The sequence below is a fragment of the Lethenteron reissneri genome, chromosome 24 (genome assembly GCF_015708825.2).
Source record: "Lethenteron reissneri isolate LAM-NWPU_2019-01 chromosome 24, ASM1570882v1, whole genome shotgun sequence".
In the NCBI taxonomy this organism is placed as follows: domain Eukaryota; kingdom Metazoa; phylum Chordata; class Hyperoartia; order Petromyzontiformes; family Petromyzontidae; genus Lethenteron; species Lethenteron reissneri.
The window spans coordinates 1917069-1940415 of NC_083802.1; the positions used below are offsets into that span (position 1 = coordinate 1917069).

At 40.7% G+C, this 23347-nt stretch overlaps 1 protein-coding gene across 4 annotated transcripts in view; it reads right to left on the reverse strand.

The window, feature by feature from the left end:
* TP53BP1 (tumor protein p53 binding protein 1) overlaps nt 1–23199 on the reverse strand; it is a 63870-nt gene extending 40671 nt beyond the window's left edge. For 3 of the 4 annotated variants that reach the window (XM_061557939.1, XM_061557937.1, XM_061557940.1), the window contains exons 1-12: nt 23103–23199; nt 21192–21275; nt 17509–17690; nt 15789–15921; nt 15073–15178; nt 13932–14122; nt 12006–12126; nt 10613–10693; nt 9352–9455; nt 8680–8793; nt 4979–5616; nt 1370–3098 (exon numbers count right to left, since the gene is read on the reverse strand). In XM_061557939.1, the coding sequence (XP_061413923.1) occupies nt 1370–3098; nt 4979–5616; nt 8680–8793; nt 9352–9455; nt 10613–10693; nt 12006–12126; nt 13932–14122; nt 15073–15178; nt 15789–15921; nt 17509–17682 (3391 nt within the window). In that variant the 5' untranslated portion in view covers nt 17683–17690; nt 21192–21275; nt 23103–23199. The remainder of the gene's footprint in view (nt 1–1369; nt 3099–4978; nt 5617–8679; nt 8794–9351; nt 9456–10612; nt 10694–12005; nt 12127–13931; nt 14123–15072; nt 15179–15788; nt 15922–17508; nt 17691–21191; nt 21276–23102) is intronic. The other variant, XM_061557938.1, reaches the window with a different exon arrangement.
* Nucleotides 23200–23347: the final 148 nt, after the last annotated feature.

Here is a 23347-nt window from a genome sequence, read left to right on the forward strand (position 1 = left end):
TCATGTTGAAAGTAGAGATACGAAACTTTAAAAAAAATATTAATAATTTAGCAAAACAGGTTTTTCCAAAAGAAAATTATTCAGAATTAATGAGCCTGATTCTTAAATTAAAGAAACGCCCCACTGAAAGGTCACACAATTTCCTTTCACACTTGTTCCCTTTATTTCTCAGAAACTATGAATGTATAACTTGGGAGAAGTCTCATTACAGACAAATCAGCAGTCCCATCTGAGAGGAGGGAACAGAATATGTGTTAGCATTACAGCGTTGTCATTGCTGAGAATTCCATGTGTAGGGATGATTTTGAAATTGGCAATTAAGCCACTTCCCTTTTGGCACCTTTGTAAATTGCATTCATATAGAGAAGATGAAAACATCAAGACAGCGTCTACTTTGTTTCATCCAATTGTACACCCATGTGGGTCACGTCAGCAATACTCATTGAATCCACCAGCCCTTGTTCCAAAATTAAGTCAGGCCCAAGGTCCCATAATTTAGACGACATACAAGTAAGTCAGTGGCTGTGGGTGGCTATGAAGTTGCATGCAAATATGCATTTCACAATGTGTTCTGGAGAATGTAAGTAACCAAATAGATACGCAGAATATACATAATCATGTCTCTCCACATAAGGAGTGAAGTAGAAAAACCGACAAGAAATTTTGATAACTACAATATTTAACCCCAATTTAGAAAGCCTCCACAACACCTCGTCATCTATTCTATATTTGAAGCTTTCGTGACTGCAAAGATTCATATTCTTAGGTTTTTTCGGTTAAGTCACGTGACTTAACCGAAAAAACCTAAGAATACCTCGTCATCTGCCTATTAAGTTCATCGTTTGGGCCCCAAACTGCTTTTTTTCCAGATGTGTCCCTCCAACGATTATTTTATAAAAAAATCGCTTGTATGTGACTGTTTTCCTCATACATCTTAAATATACCTTTGTAGCCTTCTTTGTTATGCTCTTCAATTATTTCTAGAATTAATGTTCATTTTATGTTGACTATGCTATGAAGAAATAAAGAGACGACTATTTTTTTTCCTAATTTGTTTATAACCTCATTCTCCAATCCAACTGTGGGAAATATAGCTCCTAATATTGTTCTGAAAACCCTCTTTATCGTTGCTTATACAGTTGTGGACAAGATTATGCCAATAACCAAATGAAAATGTTAAGCAATGTAAAAAAATAAAGAGGCAATGAAAGTGCTAATATGGGTATATTTATATTTCCCCTTTTTTTAATTGATTAGATTGCAATGTATTATTTTCAGTTATTAAACACCTGTTCTATGCATGTGCATACCCACATCCACACACAAAACTGAACTGCACACCTGTATGTCTGTGAATGTATTCGCATACCATTAGATGATGAACAGGATAGGTTAGTCTTATTGGTCTCTTCTACTACTGAGTTATCAGCATCATCTTCAGACGAGGACAGCTTGGCTATCCCTGCTGCTTGTTGTTGTGATGTTTCATGTTCCAGGACATTTCTTACTTCAGCCTCCACAGCTCTACCCTGAAAGCCACCTTCAGATTCTTCCAACCTTGGTTTGTTTTGTGATATCTGCATCTCTTCTGCATCCTTGTTCACAGCTTTACTTTGTGAGCAGACATCTTGATCAGACCCTTTAGGCTGTGCTGTTATAGGTTCGCTTTGGAAATGCTGACTTTCTGCAGCGTGCTTTTCAAGCACTACGGCTTCTTCTGTATTTTGGGTTTCGTTGTCAGTTATCTTCAAACTACATTTTTCAGACGTTCCGCTTTCATTTAAAATCAGTGACCTTGTTAGGGGATCGACTGGTGCCGTGGAGTTCCCATTTTGGATGCTTTTGCCTGACAAGTTGCCGACACTGTTGTCCACGATGACTGATGAATCGGTTATTTGTGATTCAGCTTGGGATTCTGACAGTGACAGGTGGAGAGCCACATCGGCTCCTGTGTCATCTTCACAATCCTCCGGTGAACCGTCTAACTCCACCTCCAGAGGGCTACGAGGCTCTTGATTTTTGACAGTAGCCTCATCAATAACTTCTAGACATTTAAATTTTGGTTGTGATGACAAACTTGTGTTGGTATCCATAACTTTTTCAACTTGCATGGCTTCAACTGCTTCCGAACTTTTTGCAAGCTCCGTTTGTGAATTTTTGACAGTAGCCTCATCAATAACTTCTAGACATTTAAATTTTGGTTGTGATGACAAACTTGTGTTGGTATCCATAACTTTTTCAACTTGCATGGCTTCAACTGCTTCTGAACTTTTTGCAAGCTCCGTTTGTGAATTTTTATTTTGTTCAGGTTGATCCATTTTTACATTACTAGGTTCTAAAGAAACACAATCACTATGGCTAGGCTCTAATGCAGGAACAATGGCAATTACCTTTGTTTCTTTATCAATACCATGTTTTCCTAAAGCATCTTCGCTCTTATTTGGGGGACAACTAATTTGAGGCTCACTAACCTTAGATTCCATCACCTGTAACTGAGAATCAGTATTCTTTTCCAGTAATGATGAATTATTCCCAGTGAAATCCAGAGCCTCCTCCATTTCCTCATCAATTTGTGTTTCTTCATTTGGTTCACTGTCCTGATCCTCAGAAGTGTCCTCTTTCGCAGTTGAGCATAAATGCAAATTAACAGATGGCCCAGATTCAATTTGTATTTCCTTCGTGTCACTGGCCAATTTGGATGGATCACCTCGCCCATGCTCTAGAGCCATTTCAGATTTATTCAGAGGGTTGGTTGTTGCTTCTGGTTGGTTGTTTTTATCTTCAACTACATCGGACTGGCTGACGTGTTTGGTGTCTGTGTCCAGCTTATCTGATGGTATTTGGCTGGTTTGCAAATTTTGAGACTCCTGCAAAGATATAAACTGCTGCAGGGATGCTAGGTGGTCCGACTCCGTGTGTTCTTCACTGAAAAGCTGCAAGTGGAAAGACGCGTCTCCTCCTTCACTGGTATTCAGATTGCCATCCGATGCACTTCGCACTGTAGTTATTGGCTCCGTGTTCAATGGTGTGTCCACAGGCTTTGGGACATTGGAGGCTGGGGGATTGATACCATCTGCAGGTGTTGGGATAAAAATGTCCTGGAAAGTGAATTCATGAGAATTAACGTCAAGGTACAATTACAAGACTTTAGCAATAAAAATATATGATTAGAAAAAAACTAAGATCTGCTTGTTCTTCAAGACCACTATACTAAATCTTTCAGGTCATTTACCTCAATATTAAAATTAAAACTGTGGGGAAAGACATGGATTGGCACCTCTACCTTAGCCGTACAAGCATCCTCACGGGCAAAGACAATGATTCCCGGTGTAGCCTTAACAAACTGTTGGAGCAAGTGCTGTTAGCGATCACCTATGAAGGCCGGCACAGCACATGAAGGGGTGGGTGGTCAGCACCACTCCCGGCCGCCTTTGTCTCCCAAGTGGCGATGTTTCCACATTGCACAAGGTACTCATTTGAGTACGAGTCGACCTAGGAGAGGCCCAGGACCGATTCAGATAATCACCACTGGTGTTGGGTGTGAACGGGAATGGAACTCGGGTCGCCAGTTCGTAGCGCAATACGTTAACGATAGCACTATCGCGCACAAACACATACATACACACCTGACTTGGATCATCATGATCATCATCAGTAAGTACAGTATTTATTGAGTATGTGTACTATTTATTGTCTAGAAATGTTTGTCTCGGATTTTTACATGTATAAATAATTTCGAATATTAAGTTTGTTTGTTTTTTTGGCATACAGTTTCGTACTTATTTCAGTTGTAATTTTTGTCGCCTTGTAGCTAACCCTATCATTTCGGGAAGGCTTAAGTATTGAATACCGTGGTCTTGGCTTTCATGGCACTTTCCAAGGAAGTAACCCCTGGCATATTCAAAGGTCTCCTGTACACACTACTTTTCACGCATATTTATCATTCAGAATTAAAAACAATGGGCCTCATAATCTTACGGGAGTAATGCATTTGGCAAGTCAATTTCGGACACGTAACTTTTAACAACAAACGTTTCACACCCATCGTTTTCCTTCAAATTCCAACCTGTTAATTCAGGTGGTCAATATGACACACCAATAGAAAAATCATGCAATGTGGAATGTCTCGATTATAACCAATGGTACCATGACTTCATGACGTTTGCAGGAAGAGAAGTTCACGTGTACAGGAAATTGAATATCAGAACCAACAATTGAAATTAAACAACATTATGGAGGGAGGCACTGCCGTGACCCTCACCAGGACAAGCAGATTATGAAACGAACGAACTTTCTAATTCGGGTCAGTTGACATGATTATTTTGGATTGTAGGGTTTTGTCCTGAACATGTTTCCCACAGTTTCAAGCAAAAAGTTACATCTAATTGCTGTGGTTTTCACACCTGATGATGATTGCTTGTGTTGCAATCTAAACGTCGTGATAATTGTATTGTTTTATATTTTTTTTTTCGTTTCCCTTCTACGTGACTTTACCGAAAGAACCAAGAATATAAATCCCTGCAGTCACGAAAGCTTTAAATCAAAAATGTTACATTCTAGTCAAAATAGTTTTTCAACTAACCGGTAAGCTGATGCAATGATTGGCACAATATATGCTTGCACATTTGACAATTTCATTTGTTTGACCATGATGAGCAGTGGAGGGTCATACAACATAATTTTGGTCAAATCATCATGTTGCCTAAACAAAAAAAACATGTATCATATTGGCTGTGAAGCCTACATGTATTATATATCAACTATACACAATCAATTGTATTCTGACAGAATATTGGATAGCATTACAAACTTAATGTAGAGTTGGCTGCATGTTGTACGAAGGCTTTTTAAAATAAAAATGTTAGAAGAAATTTGGCCAAACCAAAATTTTATGAATTACAGTTCGTTATGATGCAATCACATAATACAACTGCTATAATACAAGTTCCAACATATATAAACGCAATGTTATACTCACATGAGAGAACTCGGGTTCTGATGGAGGAATACAGATGGCAACTGGAGAAGATGGTTTCTCCTGAATATGAGCCGCCTGGGCTACATTATGCGACTGATGTATCTTTGTATTCTCTTGTTCTTGTGTCTCCTCTTGGTGTGTTTTCACCTCCTGGGATTTGTGGTGTTCTTGTGCCTCTTGGGTGATCGGGTGTGTCTGTGGCTGCTGAGAAGCCTGTTTGGTCTGTGTTAGTTCCTCTTCAGGAGACTCAGTGTGCAGTGGCTGAGCCTGTTCATCTTGTGGTGCCTCTTGTAATTCTTGCGATAATTGTACATCTTGAGAAACCTTTAACATTTCTGCATCCTGTGTAACCTGCTGAGGCTGTGGCATGTTATGTGTCTGTGGCTCTTGGGTATTTTTTTGTGTCTGCAATTGTTGTGTATAATGTTGAGTGTCTGCTTCGTGGGTAGCCAGGTGTGCATGTGATGTCTGCCGAGCCTGTGTCACATGTTGGGTCTGCACTTCTCTCTGCATTTGTGCCTCCTCAGGATTCTTGAGTACCCCTTGAACAGGTTGAGATGCTGGCTTTGGTGACAACGGAACAGAAGGCTTGATCTCATTGTCTGCCTGTGCAGCAGTGGCTTGTACATGAGGTATGCCTGTAAAACAATGGCAAACTTCTGTTAATATTAATCGCACAAGTAGCTTCAAATATGGAAAAGGCTCTATAATACAGAATTGTCAATGATACCGTGAAGGAATATTGAATTAATTATCTTTGCAAGGAACGGGGTTAAGGATATGGGTTTGGAGAGAAAAAATGCCCTTGAATCATCCAGGGACCTCAGAGCTTTGTAATGGGGCTGCACAACATCCACTGGTTACTCCGTGTCATGGCAAACTTGCGTTATAATGGAGTTAAACCGCTTCCGGTGTGACAAGGGGAGCAGGAGACCATGGCACAGATCAGCTTTGGCTGTAAAGTGCATCAGGGAGTGCCGGGCGCACTGGTTGCCGTGCAAGTGCTGGAGGAGGAGGCTGCAAAGTGGCTCTGTGGCTATGTGGGCTGACGTCCACTCAAATAGCATTCATTTATTTATCTCTCTATATTGTCAATGTATCTGGTGTTTTGACTGGGAAGTCGCGGGAAATAGAATTCGCGATGTTTTTTTTATGTTGCCCCATCAGATGAGGAGAGGGCATTTGACCACTCTCCAAATGATTTATGCAGACACTATTAGACCAAGACATGCAAGCAACACCACCAAGATGAACGCACACATCAGTACCATCATGTATACTTTGGATGATGTGCTCACTGTTGCTAGTCACAAGCAAAATAGCTGATAATTGGCGTGAAGCGCCAAAATCGTCTTGACACGCCATCTTCCTGCTGGAAGTGGGAATTTAAGGAAAATATATTCGTTTACAGCTAATTAACAAGATGCCAAATGTCAAACTGAAGATGTCTCTGGGTGGATTAATAATTTTCAATCTCACGCCAAAAGTATTCACATCCAGTCACAGCCACAGTGGTTTTACCTGTCATGTCATTTGCACCTCTCTGGTGACTAATTTCCGAAAATAACATTTAGAGAAATCTATATCGAGTAAAGCCTCGGCTAGCCGGACTAACAGGGGGGAGAACTGGTCCGGCTAGCTGAAAAGTGTGACTAGCCACAAAAATAATTAAAATCAATACTACACTTAAATTGCTCTATAAACCATAGAAAGCATTCAAAATTCAAGTTACATATTTACAATGTCTAAATCATTGTAATGTTAATTTAGACTATAAAACACATGTATAGTGCAAATCAAAATCTACTGCACTGTACTACCATTAAGGTGTGTTGGTGCCCTCCAATAAGTAAAAAAAACATTGAATAAAAACACGCGAAAATGAATTTTTAAAAGACAAAAAAGGATGAAAGTAAAGTGAGATGATGAAAGAGAACACGGAGGAGCAGAAGGCAAGACGAGGCTACAGAGCAACATGCAGTTACAAAACATGTGCGTGCACTGCAACTCGTGTGCTCTAATTGGTGCTGAATGCTGCAGGGAATTATTTTAAATGATTTATCCAGAAATGGTGCAGCGAAAGACGAGATCTGGCAAGCCGGGATTTTACTGCGTACAAAATAATACGGTTCCATTTTGTTTTCCCACAGAAGTTCCATAATCAGTTCTGGGCATGGTCACGCAATTTTGTCTTTGAATTATACAATACAGACAGATGTCGCTTAGCGCTACACCATAGAACGCCGATTCGTTATATCATTCTTTGTCCTGGAGATTTTTTTTTACAAAAAAAAGAAAATCCAAAAATATGAAAAGCTTTTACGAGTGAGAACACACAGCGCCAAGGAAATGCACCCGCCATTTTTTGTTTACATTCGCTCAGCCAATGAGAACGACGAATGCTCTGAGCCAAGCAGCGCTTGCCAGTCTTTATCAAACATGCCTGCCCGCCGATGTGCGTTTACTTCCTATATATATACAATGGTATAATGACCCCTTTGAGTGCTGATATTATTCGAGTTAACTTCTCTAGGAACGCATATTAAGCGCTAAGCGAAGTCTAAGTGTATACAACACTATTGTTATTCATTACAATACATTACATAACATAAAAGCAATACTATAGATTGTATATTTTTGTGAACAATTAGCTTACTGGTTCATGCTTTCCATACATGATTGTGAATGCAAACTATAGCCAACATTTCCAAATAAGTTGGTTCCCAGGATGACTTCCGCATTGCCCGAGTTTCTAATTCTACCTACACCTGCATGTGCTCTGAGATCTCACAAAGAAACTGCTTCCTCCTAGTCTGGTGTCCCACATTAATGAAGTGTAGATCCAGCTGTGTTGCGTAGTTCCTAGTGTTAAGACTGAGCTGGTATCAATGTGACACCCTGCAAACTTGGGATTCCCCAAAGAGCACTTTTTACAACTCAGTTGAATACCAAATATTGACTATAACTAGGTTTCTGGGCAGTTAGAACCAAATAATATATTTTATTTTTATGCATAACAATATATAAAAATCCATGTACAACAAAAGAGAGGTGAAGGGATACCAGAACTAAAAGACAAGAAACAAATGATAAATATAGGAAATTGGGTCTGATGAGACAATCAGAGCTACAGTGAGACAACAGATGAGACGGTACTTGGAGAGGATGGATATGCAGTGTGAAAAACACTGCATGTTAGAGAGGCATCAGAGCTAAAAACAAAAGAATGCAAATAGGAGATAGCGAACTCGTGAGAAGAAATATGTCTTTTAGATTAATTAAATCAAGGAAGTGATATAAAAGTGATTCATGGTGTATTCTGGTGAAAATGAAGAAAAACAATGTCAATGGTAACAATGTATTATATGTGAACTATTCCGAGGAAATAGAAGCCAAAGCCAATTAAGTGTTTTTGGATAACGCACAGTTCAAGCGGGGTTAATGTTGCCTCAGAATCTTGGCATTTATGAAGGAAAGTAAAAATTTATCTCTAGCAGTGGTTGGGTACATTAGTGTTAGTGCCCGTGAAAGGGAAAACAGTGCCTGATCAATGTTTCAAACAACAATCTTCCTTGTTAAGTATCAATTGCTTTACCAAACATTCTGAAGAAAATAAGCTTTGCTGTAAACTTATTCCAAAGCAGAATACCATACATTTCTCAAAACATATATAAATCAAATGTACCAACATATCTGCTTACATTTGGGAATTTCGGCCGGAAGAGGAGTGGTGCAGGTTGGGGATTGCGTCTCCATAGGCTCATCAGACTTGCAGGGAGATGTAGCAGCTAGAACATCCATGGGCTCCTCCATATCTGCAAAAAGTCATGATCAATACTGCACCTGTATTCCTACAACCACCTGTATTACTACAGCCAATAATGTGCTGCATTGCACATGCATAGAGCTCACTTTAAGTGTTTAACAATAGGTTGGGTATGACAAGTGACATATCACACATTTATTTTATTTGAATTCAGATATTATTATCCAGTGTAAACCTTTAATGTTATAAGTTTTTAAACTTTGTTATACCTTGGTACAAAATTACATCTTATTCATTCAGTTTTCCATATAGCTGCCATGTTGTGTTGAATTTATTTCGCACCATACATAGCTAACCGTGCTAATTGGAGCTGTGGGGGAAGGTAAATATCCTGTATTTTAATGTCACCCTTTGTAAACGGACACTATCAATGTATTTGTATGTAGTAATTAGAGGTTTTCAGTCTTGAATGTTTGATAAATGCAACAAACCATGCACTCAAAGTACAGGGTGATCCTCTTCCATATTGTCATTGTTTAATAACAAAAATTTGAGCTTTTTTCAAGATACCAAATTCATGAACAATGACATAAAATCAAGTCCTTACCCAGACTGCTGTCTTGAGAATCATGGGCTGTTGGGGAGGATGGTATAATGATAGGTGTGGAGCGGTAGGCATTGGGAGAGGGAGCTACCATGTCCTCAGAGCACCTGCAATGCAAATCTCACATTAACACAATGGAAATCACAGAAACTCTGCAATAAAGAACTTCCGAGAATTTCACTTCTCCATGGAAATTCTCGAGTAATCATCTCAGAAACCACCAGTTCTGACAAACTACTGATCTACGTCCACATCTAAAGCTACACTGTATTATTCGCTACTATAAAAAAAAGTGGTTAATCATTTGTCAGATTGATTAATCAGACATTTTTTTGGAGGACTTGGCATCACCCAAGCCATATCTGTTAGGTACAGGAGACCTCCGCAACTACGACCTAATTGGTTCCTGGACGAGTCGCAGGTCGAGCCATTGTAAGTCGAACCCTCATCTCCCATATGCGCAATGTTTTACATTCGGGTTCCGTTCCTGAAAACCTATTACATGCCATAAAAATACCAAAATTGGCCACGAAAATAAATGAAAATAACCATAACAAAAAATAATTGTAACTTTTATAAACATTTATTAAGCAAAAACAAACATTTACATTTTAAATCCTTAAGTACTGTTCTGCACGTGCATCACATTTCCTCTTCCATAATTGAGGTTTTTTGAGTTAGATCGTGTAAATATATAAATGTGTCATTAAAACCCGCCACCACCCGACACAGCCAACTAGTAAGGGTTGTCACGTATACAGAACATGCCAGACTCGTCGTCAATCGACTCAGCGTCAGTAGCAGTCCATAGGCGGTCGTAAATATGAGTTTTGGTCGTTACTGTGAGGGTCTTAGCTGCTACAAGAAAGGTCGTAAAAACGGGGGTTCTCAAGTCGAGCCATCGTAAGTCGGGGTCACCTGTACTTCTCCGGTTGCCACCAGGCCAGATAGAGAAGACTTTTATGAAGGCTGCCTCACCTCCACCTACTCATCTGATCCACTGCAAGATTGGAAATGTTCTTGAGGTAGACTGCTGCCAGTGATTGATATCCAAAGTGGCTGAGCCCAGAAAAAGATTTCCAATGCAACGTGCATCAGCTTCTGAAAGTGAAGTGAGCTGTGATGGTTGACCACTGCCACTGCCTTGACATTGTCATAGCGCACAAGGACCCTCCTCCTGGTTAATGACTAAAAGCCTCGTAAGTGTTCAAAATTGCTCTCAGTTCCAGTGTATTTATACTGTCCGACGTAAACCCCCACTGACCTTGGGATGGAACAGCCACTATACGTGAGCCCTCCAGCACCACTGGATGGCGTCAGCCTCCAAAATCCTGTGTTTGACCAGCTGATGAAAAACATGCTGGGCAATGAGCAACAGGGCCTACCTGACCAACTCCCTGGTGAGAATATCATCCAGATAGGGATATTTGTAAAGACTCCATTACTCAAAGGTTGCCACCAGAAGGGCTAGTACCTTTCTATAAATTCTCGGCGAAGTCACGAGGACATTACCCTATTATTATATTTTGGTACTGGCAAAGGAAGCTTCATGATGTAGATGCTTACCCCGAGCCCTCATTACTCTGTGCGTTGTCATTGAACTGTGCGCATTTTGGCGTCATCTGGTCGAACACCGTATGAGACTAGGCTCTAAGGAAACCTGTCTCTGGTGTGGACCAATCAGTTTCAAGGACAATGCATAAATTATCAGTGTTGTTTTTTTGTTTGCATTCTGACTGCAAGTATTATGGTTAATGTAAACATGATTCCTTGCAAAAGGTTTCAGTTTTGTCGCCAGAAAAAAGGGGAAAAACCCTATTATAATATTTTGGTACTGGCAAAGGAGGCCTCGTGATGTAGTTCCTTGGTTTTCTTTTTCAAGAAGCAACCACCACAACCATCGCCAGTCATCCCTCCCCCTAACCCTTCAGATTCCGAGCCATCAACATCAGCCCCAGCCCCTGTTAGATCTCCATCCAAGTCCCCTTCTCCAAAAATAAAGAGATTGATTTCCGGTTCTGATGATGAACTTCATCCTCACCAATTTTCTCCTTCCTATTTTATGAATCTAGATTCCCCCTAAATCACCAATATATTCATTGTCCACTTACACAATACATATATTTGAAGGCACAATTTATTTATTTAGTTTTGCTTATTAGTTTTTTGTTTATGTATTTATTTGTTTATTTATAATGTTTATTTTTCTTTTATTTGTTTATTTAGGTTTCGCATGCATGTGTTACATAGTTACTGTAGTTATTTGGATGTACGTTTTTATATTTGCTGTAGTTATTTGCACAATATGTTTTCGCTGGCCAAAATAAATTTGCAAGCTAAATAAAAGCTCTGCTTTGACATTCGTCCATGCTCTGGTCCCTAACCAGACGAAAGTGCAAGGTATTCCTGTATTCCGGTTGTGACAGTTGGCCTGGAAGTATGTTTCGCTAATTGTGAATTACAGCAGTTGGCAAAATGCAGCTGTGCAAATACACACATGCTATCCCATTACAATATCATACCCTTAAAACTATTCATTATTGAAAATCCACAATATAAACCTAAACAAAAAGTTAGATGCATTTTGCTTACCAGTAAACATTAACAGCAAAACATGTACAACATGAAATAAAGCCTTGTGTATATACAGTTCTTACTCAGTAGACAGGCTCTCAGAGGCCAGGGGCTGGTGTCCAGACAGGTGAAGAACTCTGAGGGAGTCCACGGGCGTGTAGCATGGAGAAAGTGGCTTGGCCTGACTTTCAAGGGTCTGTGAACCTGGCAGCAACATGCGGTACACATGAGTGCATTTCAACTTGTGATAATGGTTCTTATATAGAGGACGCACCACATGCAATTTGTTTGCAAGTTTGGTCATGTATGACTCACATCAATAATATACGCACAAGCCTATTGTTAAGGACATGTTTTACGATACGTTCTTAAGCATCACAATAAACGTTAAGGTGCAGTGTCATATCTAAGTTGTTTAAATATGCTTAAAAATGCAACGAGAATGAATTTTGGTCTATAATGCTCAATACTTTCCACAAAATGAAGTCACATTATTTCAGCAGGCCAATACCAATATATTTAAAATGTTCTTAAAATATCAAGACATTAAATGTATGACCTATCCTTGATAAATTATATTGTATTATGCTTATCCCAACAGCTTTACATTTCATTTAAAAATATATAGTTTAATAAATGTTTATAAGCACAGTGATATTTATACATAATACGTGGAATGTCATAGAAAAAATGTTAACAAAGCTTATAAAGTCAAAATATAACAACTCCATAGAAATAACAGATGTTTCATAATGAAGATATTCATTCAATTAGTACATGCCATTAATTGTCTGTGCATGCCACACCACCACACCGTTATTTATGTCAGAGCTGGAACATTCTAGGTTTAAAACTCAACAATTTAAAAAGCACTTAATTGACAATCGATTTTTTTTTAAATAACTATAGCCTAACAAATTATATTACATCAATTTTAATACAACTGTAGTGACATCGCGGATGTCACTGTGTAATGCCGGCCCTATAGAAGCACGGCGTGCGGTGTATTCACATCGCGGGCACCACGTATATGTGGGTGCAGTAGCGGCCCGAGAGGGGCTCGGTGAGCACTGACTGGGAGTGCTGGATGGAACCACGCTCTGTGTGCAGTGCCGACCCCGACAGGATAGGGTGTGAGAGTGCCGGCCATGGGAATGGGGTTACTCAGCGCCATGGCACTCTGGTTTACCCCGAAGGACACGTGACCAGTAAAGTCTACACAGGGCCCCCAGGTGGGGGCTAGGGGTGGTCACGTGTCAGGGTAAAGATCCTGCTCGAGGGTTCTCGAAGGTGGTCGTGGCTAAGGGCGGGGCCAGCCACGCCACAAAGGATATAAGCCGGGTCCCCGAGAGGGACCGGCTGCTGTTGTCATCGTGAAAAAATCTACGTTCTACGTCCTACAGACTCTCCAACACGTGGACCTGGACCCGAGCTGTGGTCCGGTCCGTTGTAGCTAGTTACTGTGTAATTAGTGCAGTTAGCCTGCTGGTCCACCACCATAGGTTGTTATCTGGTTAAGGGGCAGTCACCCCTTGTGTTGGTATTAATAAATTTGTTGCCTCCAAAGAGTACGTCTGTGACTCAGTTGAACACACTACATATGTAACATAAAAACACACGTGTAGGCATACAATGTGCATACATTTTATGCATGCATGAACACATACACATTTGCGACAGAAGCACAGCTATACTACTTTGGCGGCCCTCTGCACTCCCTAAACAAGTTACACAGGGAGTTCGGCATATAGTGTCCTTCATCACTTTGAGGAACCAATCTGCACTTTGAGGAATCTAATGCATTCAATTTATACAGATAAAACATATGAAAGTTGTTGCTGTAAATGTGTACCTGCAAATACAAAATGAAGTATGTGTACACCTGAGGTGTGGCATTATGCACAGGACCACAAAGGTTATTTCACAATGTCTGTGCATTGATGCAGCATGCAGGTACTTGAGACAACTTATGGTATTCAATCATGAGAACTGACATTTGTTTTACTTACATTCAAACATGTCTTCCTGTGTGCAGGACTCGTCCACCCTCTCTGCATCATCGCCCGCCATGGTCAACTCCACTACTCCCGACACGTTACCAGTGGAAGGCGCGTGCTCCGATGGCTCCAGCCTCAGTCCCCCATGCAGCAACATATGCACAGTCCGCTCTGCCATGCGGTAGACCTGGGTAGGCGGGAGGCTATTGCACACAAACTGCATTAGCCACAAGCCACACAACGGTTTACCTTCCATTTTTTTCAAATGCGAGATAAACCCAAAAGGCAGCATATGGTTTATATTTTTCAGTGAATAAAAAAAAACACTTTCATTTGCTCTTACTTTTGAAAAAAGGCAAAAGTAGGCAATGACACATGCTCAGATTAGCATGGTTGGCTACATACAGTATCTAGCCCTAATATATTCACTTTATGTCACAAGCTAGGCAACATCTCTGGCAATTGTAAATACCTTAATTAATCCTTACTGTGACCCACATATTTTCTCTTACTATGGACATGTCTTCCAGTTGAGCTTTCATGTTGAGATTAAGAAAATACAAAATTAACCTGCCAGAATTCTCGCTTAAGCATGTAAAAGGTGATCTATTGGCTCCAAATCAACCTGCAGATCAAGTATCATCAACATCCTTCATGGCCATTACTACTTGATCATTCACCTCTCCATATTCCACCCCTACCTCTTGTCATGAGTGTATCTTTTAATCCCTATTTCTTTTTTTTACCAAGTCACTACTGTTTCACCTCTGCCTAATCGCATATGTTTGGCTTTGAGATGTTTATATTGCATCAATGGAATAAGCTAACAGCTGAAATATGGAAAGTATACTCAGCTCAATGTTAACTGGTCTTCATTATTGTTCTCCACTATTGTGATGCGAACAATTTCCTCAGTTAATTTAGATCAGGTGTGACCCTTTGAAGTGTTTTTGGGAAACATTTAATAGGGCCATACTTGTTCGTAGAAAAGATACTACACAAACACAATATACCAACTTATATTTCACTAACTTTACATTTCTAAATATTCCCATTTTAAATTCAGTGTAATTTTCTGAAGAGTCATGTATATCACGTTTAAAATGTCGTTAATCTGTATAACAGCAGCGCAATATACACTTAAAATGTGTACCTCTTCTTTGTAGATCCGGCAGACGAGGCCTCTTCGACACTGCTGGGTTTCACCACCTCAGTGGCAGGCTGCTCGAAGGCATCTTTAACAACAGATGTCTGCTTATCTGCACAAATCCAAAGGCAGTTGTTTAAAAATGCCACATTCTGCCGCTGAGACTCAGAGTTGAAATCAAAAGTCGAGTTCGTCAGCTTAAACAAATGCTGCTGGAAAATAATAGTCCAGAATGTCCAGAAGTAAAATAGGCCGATGGAATTGTATTTCAAAAGGTTAAACAAAGTTAAAATACAATAACTTAAGTGCCTGGATTCATTGGTCAGAATAAGTCCTCCCTTGACCCTGTAGAATGTCACGCAAGTGAGATGGTGTGAATGACGGACACATCGCCATGCATATAATACCACAAGCCACTAAGACTGCATTATTGTTTTATCAATTGTTTCTATATTGTGCTGAATATCCCCATAGTGTGTGCAGAGAGCTCTTATCTATAACACCAGGTAACCTCAGCAGCATCTGTTTAAAAGGCCACACTGTGATAATTGGACTTGACAATTCAAGCCCATTTCAACATTTACCTGCTTAAAAGATGCTGCTGAGAAACACTGGACAGAAAACAATTCTTGGCTGAAGACCAAGGTTATTTCATGACATATTTAAAAACTGATTTACTTATTATTATCAAAGGTGCAATCTGCTTATATGTCCAGGCTTACCTTTAAGATGAGGCGTAGTGCCTAATTCTAAGCTACACGATTCTGAGGGTGCAGGGTCTGGCCTATGTGCTCCATCAAGCACATCTGTGCTTATCTTCTGATGTGCAGACATTCCAGGTGTGGACAGTAGTGCCTGAAAAATATCCAACCTTAAAGCTTTGATTTCCATAACAAAAATACTGACATTCATGAGAAGTTGATTGTTGAGGTTGTACCCACCATAACTTATTTTCTAGGACCATTTTTAAAAAAACAATCGCATTGTTTACTGAAATTATGTAAACAAATTAGCAAGTCTATCTCCCTTGGCTCTCACTGTCCCTGTCTTTGTCTCCTGTTTCCCTATCTTTTGTCTCCTCTCCCAATCTGCATGCGTCTGTTTTTTTATCTCTAAGTCTATTTTTGTTTCTCCCTTTGTCAGTGTGTTTCGATTTATCTGCTCTCTTTGTCCTCTTTTGTGTCATTTTTTATTTTACACTCGGTTTCACGTGAAAAAAACATACAATCTTAATAATCTGGCTTCTAAATCTAATTGGTGTATTATTGATATGTGCTTAATCAAATATGCAACATTAAACTAAATATGCAACATTAAACTATGCAGCACAGGGCAGCCTAGTCTAAACTAAATAGACGTTATAACAATAGGTTTTACCCTTTCTGGCAATAAAACAGGTGTCAAGATGTTAAAACACCAAACAATTCTTATTCAAGAAATCCTGTCTGCATTAACCACACGAACTTGTGGCTCAAAAGAAAGCTGTCTCTGGTGTGGACCAATCAGTTTCAAAGACAATGCATATATTATCAGAGTATGTCTTTTTGTTTGCATTCTGACCACAAGCATTGTGGTTAATGCAGACATGATTCCTTGTAAAAGGTTTAAGTTTGGTGTTCTAACATTTTAACACCTGTTTGTTGCCAAAAAAAGGGGACAACCTATTCCCATCTAATATTATTCTCCAGTAACTTTCTAACAATCATTCAAGTTGCAATGAAATACGTTTTCAATCTTGATTTTCTGTAATAGTAGAAACCTGCACAAAAACTACAAATATTAAATACAGGTATGAGCAGCAAAAACAAGGACTTGTCATCTTATTGGTTCTTTCGGTAAAGTCACGTAGAAGGGAAATAATAAAATAATAAAAATAAAACATAATAAAATAATTCTCACGACGTTTCGGCCACAACGCAAGCAGCCGTCCTCAGGTGAAGACCAGGTCTGCCGGGGTTAACCCCCCCTTCCCCTCCATGCGTACATACTAAATGAAAGGCCCTGCATATGTAAATGTGGCATATATTTTTGACAGCAAAAAAAAATCGAATCCTTTCCCAACTTCTGAATATGTAGGTGACCGCATTACAAAGATATTTTGTAGATAACACAGAAAAAGGGAGTTGCAATTAATAACTTGTCATTAGTATTCATATCAAAAGTTCAAGGCAGCAATTAACTTAAATGAGACGTTAGCGGGCAGCCATTTTATTTTCATATTTATGAATAACATCACTTATGCCCGATACATTACAAGGCAGCTGGACAATATTTAAGGTCAGGTTCACATTTTAAACACACAATGCATTCAGCAGAACCCAAATTTCCACTGGAAAGAATATATATCAGCACATTAAAATACAATACATAGCACCAGTTGACATTAAACAGAACTTAAAGTCAAAAGCATTTATTGTGTGCAGGAGTCCAAATAATAGTCACCAGTTCAGGGCTGCCTGGCTGTTCTCGTAGGGCTGTAAGCTTGTGCGTTATGAGTGTTTGGTAGCTAGATGCAGCCTCTCCTGATGTTAGCATCTCCTGCGAGTCTTCCACAATAAGACATGGCACCTCCTTCTCAGAAAATTCATCGTCGGCCGGGTTCCCACTTTGATCCATGCCGTCCCCTGCAGCCAACAAGCAGAGCAGATGACAGGGAGTGCGACATGTTTCGTGTAAACCCCTATCATAGGTACTTATAAACGCAAATCATTCGAAAGAAAAGCAAATGAAATATATTCTGGAAAAAAATTACGGATTCACTCTACTCTTGGTTTAGGAGCACCAATCCTAGATACTATAATGGTAAGTGCATTACATTGTACTATTGCAAGCCAAGGTAAATATCTGGCTAAGCATACAAGTGTTTATGGAAGACGTAAATATTGTGGGTTTACTCTCCAATCCAATGTTGTAAATATTGTGCTTTTACTCTCCAACACACTGGTGTGCTGAAGCAGTAAATAATTGCCACGTTTTCTTCATGTGACAAACCTGACTCATTGGCTGTGTCGGGTGGTGGTGAGTTAATGACACATTTATATTTACGTGATCTAACCCAAAAAAAACCTTTATTACGAATAATAGCAACAATAACCATCTTTTACTCTCGACGGTCAAAAGTGCATGCTAAGAAATCCAACCCCTGCCGAAGTCATGTACAAGTTTTCTAAAGATCTGAGCAGAATTCAGATGGAATGCACTTATACAGGGTTTCCCAAACTCCAGTCCTCGTGATGCACCACACAACATTTCTGCGGTGACCAATTTACTTCCTATTCAAATACCAATTAACTGATTCTATTCTGAATGCTCCCAAGTGGCGAGATGTTAATTCTGTCGCCTGGCATGAAGGAGGCTGTGGGTTCATGATGCCTATATATTTGGAGCTTTCATGTTCTTCCCGTGGTTGCATGGATTTTTCTCCGGGTCCTCCAGTTTTTCTCTCCACATTTAGATACATGCGTTTAGAGCTTTTGGCTGCAATAAATTTCCACATGTTAAGCCACTTCGTTGAGCTAGAATTTGTGGCCAGGATGCTTCTAAAAAAAAGCTATATAGCTAATTGGGTGGGTCTTAAATGGTAAAATAATTTTTTTTACAAAATAGTAAAACACATCCCATTTGTTCTTTGGTTCTTCCCATTTGATGCGCAACACAATTAATGCAGTCTGCGTCATGTGTAACACGTGTACACCCACACGGAACACGTATATGCTCACGCATCGAGATTTCAATCGGATCTATTAAAAGACAGTGTTAATTGCTTAGAGTGTTTAAACAATCACCGGACGTGTGCAGTGTGGAACAAGTTAATTTGTATACAAATCTGAGGAGTAAATTGGTAAACGCGGAAAGATGCAGCATGGATGGTTACATGGATGGTTGTGAGGACTGGAGTTTGGAAAACCCTGTAATAATAACTCATTAAATATATGAAGGGTCATGGAAGCATCAATGCTACCAATCACCGTAAAATACAGGCTAATCGCATTTTTTATTAAAGTATTTTGCATTGGTCATTATCACATGGGCTCAATTGCTCACCACCTCATTCCAAAAAAACATTCCTAGACAATAGTATAAATACTGTACTTACGGATGATGATCCAAAGTGGGTGTGTGCGCGTTTGTCTGAGTCGGGAGCGGTAGTGCAAAGGATGAGGGCGCTGCAATACGAAACCGGCAACCACAGAGTTCAATTCTCGCTCACGTCCAACACCAGTGATGATTATTTGAACCAGTCCTGGGACTCCCCTAGATGGACTCAGCTTCAAATAAGTACCTGGTGCAATGTGTAAACACCAGCACTGGGAAGACAAAGGTGGCCAGGCATGGTGCTGGCTACCCACCCCCTCGTGTGCTGTGCCGGCCTTCATAGGTGCTCGCTAATAGCACTTGCCCCAACAGTCTGTTAAACCTATACAGGGGATCTTTGTCCACGAGATGCTTAGAGGAGCGGTAGTGTAGCAGTTAGCGTGTCGCGCTACGAACTCAGTGATCCAAGTTCGATTTCCCCTCACTGCCAACACCAGTGATGATTATCTGAACCAGTCACGGGGGGCCTCCCCTAGGTCGACTCAGCCTTAAATGAGTACCTAGTGCGATGTCTAAATGTCGACACAAGGGAGACAAAGGTGGCTAGGCGTGGTGCTGGCCACCCACCCCGTGTGCCGTGCCAGTCTTCATATGTGCTTGCTAACAGCACTGTTAATAGGCTATAGCGGGGTCTTTGTCCGCAAGATGCTTGCACGACGTAGGTTGAGGAGTCACTTCCTCGAATTCCTCGGCCGCCCCGCACCACGGTTTTAGCCAATGATACGGTACTTACATGTACAGTATATACCCGCGAAAGGCTAAAACTAATCCCCATGATACCTAATTTGGAAAGGTCAAAACAACGAACGATAAACCTGCGATATTCAAGGGTCTCCCATATAGCCATCATTGTCTTCTGCTGCCTTATACATCAAGGCCCTTTAGTGATCAATTCCTTACTCAGCACTGTGGGGACAATGTGCGACAATAAACCAAGTTGAAGACTTTCTGTAAATAATGAGAAACTCATCATATAAGTGCATTCAAGCTGAACACAATGAGTAATTATACACGCAAAATGTGAGTTATAGACTGCCAAAAATCTTAAATCTTGTATATAGCCATAAGAGAAAGTGTTACAAATTATTAAATCGGTACAGTATATAGTTGCCTCGTTGTCCTGCTGCTGGATAAAATGTTCACCCTTTCTGGTTGATGATCTAAAACAAGGCTGTGTCGTATTATGGTGATGTCATGTAACATGGAAGGCATGATGGGAGGACTGATCTTATTGAAACAATCAAGCCATTTGACCATCTAAAAATTCAATTTAGCATTTGTTATTAATCGTATTTCTTTCCACACTGCACACAATTTTCCATCTGATAATGTTTTCGTCATATACAGCAAGTGTATGGCCAACCTTGTCGTTGTATATTGTGGGAGAATATTATATGCTGCATTGTGCAGTTAGTTGTTCATTCAACCACCATTATTACACCTATCCGACAAAGTCTTCGCCCACTATTTATGTTGCACTTCAAGGGGCAGGATAACTTAATGAAAAATGGCAAATTATTGGTTGCAACACTACTACTAATACTTCGGTTAAAGAGGCCAAACATTGTCCCACCACTGACTCTACAAGGTAGCTGACACCTTAAAGATATTCTTGAAAAACATTAAGGCCCATTAGATAACTCATTCTTTACTTAGATTCCACTTAGAATTATCAGCTGACCAGCACATATTCACAGATTGGAGGTTCTACTTTGTAGTATTACATTTACAAATGTATTTTAATGAGAAAAGTTTTCTAGTTCTGTAAGCTGTATCAGTAACATTTTTATTTAAAATAATTGCAGTCCCACTCTTATCTTAAGTACGTCACTGTGTATACTGATATTTTCACCATAATCTGCAGATGAAAAGGAATAAACGAGAATGACCCAAGCAGGGAAGCCTTTCACTATCTCCGTTGAGATATTTTGTAACTCTTGATACCTGAATAGTGTGCCACATGCACTTCATTCAGTATTGCTTCACAAATAAAAGTAAAAGTGTAATTTAATAGGAAAGTTTTAACTGACCTAAAATTGTGAACGGCAAAACTTGTTAGATGCACTTTGAAGACGACTTTGCTGTTGTGCCTCCACTAGTATGCGTGTGCCCGCCTGCAAATAGACAATGACATCCAGAAGCAAACAATGTAAAACACTTTTTTTAATGTATACATTATAAGACTGACCTTTTTTACTTATTCTGCCTGCTGCACAGTAAATAAAACTGAATCCTAATTAAACCCATGCCCGAGCAAGGCACTAGGTCATCTCACTTCATCTTCTACACATAATATTCACAAATTAGAAAGGACAAAACTGAGAATATTTTCATCTGATCATTGGCTGCCACGCAAATTGCGTGATGTCACACCGGCCATTAAAACACCACTCCCTATACAAGTGTATGCTAGGTTTATGATAAACACAACAAATCTCTTGGCCGCTTAATCATAATTCCAATATATTTTGCACCGTATATTTGACATCTTAACTGTAAAGGTGAGCACCCCTTTTCATTGCTGCCATGAACTTAGCTTTTTAGACTTCACCTTTAATCCCCAGCGTGCAGCCTCTAGGCAGTTATAAGATGCAAAAAAAAATCTCCAAGGCCACAACCATGGCCTTAAATAATAAACCTATCATCGTATAATTGCGACCACACCACTGAACAAAGGCGAAAAAATACGCGTCCCGCCCTCTCACAATGCCGTTTCATCTAAACGCTGTGGCCAAATATTTTATTCCAATAATGTCCAAATCACATTAATGCAGATACATTTTATTTGGTATTGCTGTGTTTTTTAAAGTAACTCTCAATGCTTGTGGAAGCGTCTAAGATGACGTGCCTTTCGTGTAAGGCGTGTACATGAACAGTATTGGCAGCGGAATATTTGCACTGCCCCTGCGTGCGTTGGCACCGGCTGCACCTCTCAGACAAGGTCAGGATGTCAAGGCTGAAAGTGGATCATCTGAAGCGTGGCGTGAAAATGCTTTCACATATCACCGACGACTCCTATGAAGTGCATCCTAAAGTAAGGCCGAATGTTATTTTTTAAGGTGGTGAGATCACTGCTTGGCTTCAGTGCTCCACGATTTGCACGAAGCGCCTCGCCTGGAGCCCGGGTGGTCACGCCTCTTCACGCTCCACGCCGTAAGGGGCCGTCCATAAATGACGTCACGCGATTTTGTACGATTTTTGACCCCCCCCCCCCCTCGTCACACGGCGTCACTAAAAGTCAGACCCCCCCCCGTCAAATATGACGTCACAAAGCGATGCCCCCCCTCCCCCCAAAAGAAAACATGCTTCAAATCGCTTTAAACTATTGTCATTGTAGTGCGTATTTAATGTGGCGCTGCATTCTGATGTAGGATAAAACATTTATTAAAAAGTCTATTTAATTAAGTAGAACGTGTCGTCTATATTTATTTAAAGTTGCGCATTTTGATGTGACGTCACATTTCTCAAACCCCCCCCTCCCCCCTCGTCACACATCGTCACACATGCCTGACCCCCCCCCCACCCCCCCTAAGTGCGTGACGTCATTTATCATCACGAACGGTGGAAAAGACGTGTTAATTACAATCGTGCCGTCACCCTGCACACACATGAAGAGCTAACAACGAGCACGCAATTAGCAAGCAGCGCATCGTACACTACGACTGCACACTGCACATGCATTAGTATTCACCATGTCAGCAGGCGTGCGCTGTGACCTGGCTAAGGGGGTGAAGCTTGCCGAACCTCTGCCTCGGCGTTTCGTCAGCCACAACATTGCCTCACAATGGGCGCTAAACTACTGAGCTCCCATGCGGATCGAGGCTGCGCGCACCACCCCCCACCCCCCACCACAGATTTACACACGCGCTCCGGCTCACGTCGAAAGACACGGACGATTAAATCATCGGACGCACGCGGTTGCGCCGCCTCGGTCGCCTTACCGCGCCTTTTGTCGCCGGCTGCCTGGCATGTTACGTTCGCGGCGAATTCGTGCGTGCGGTCGCCATGCAATGCGGCTCGACTCGGCGTGACACCGCCCCCCCTCCCCTCCCCAAGACCACCCCACTCGCTCCTCGAGGTCACGACGACTGCGATTGGTCAAGTCTCTCAAGCGTCGACGTTTCATTGGTTGAGACTGGCGCGCGGTCTTCCACACAACCAATCGCAGCGGTCTATACTGGGTCAA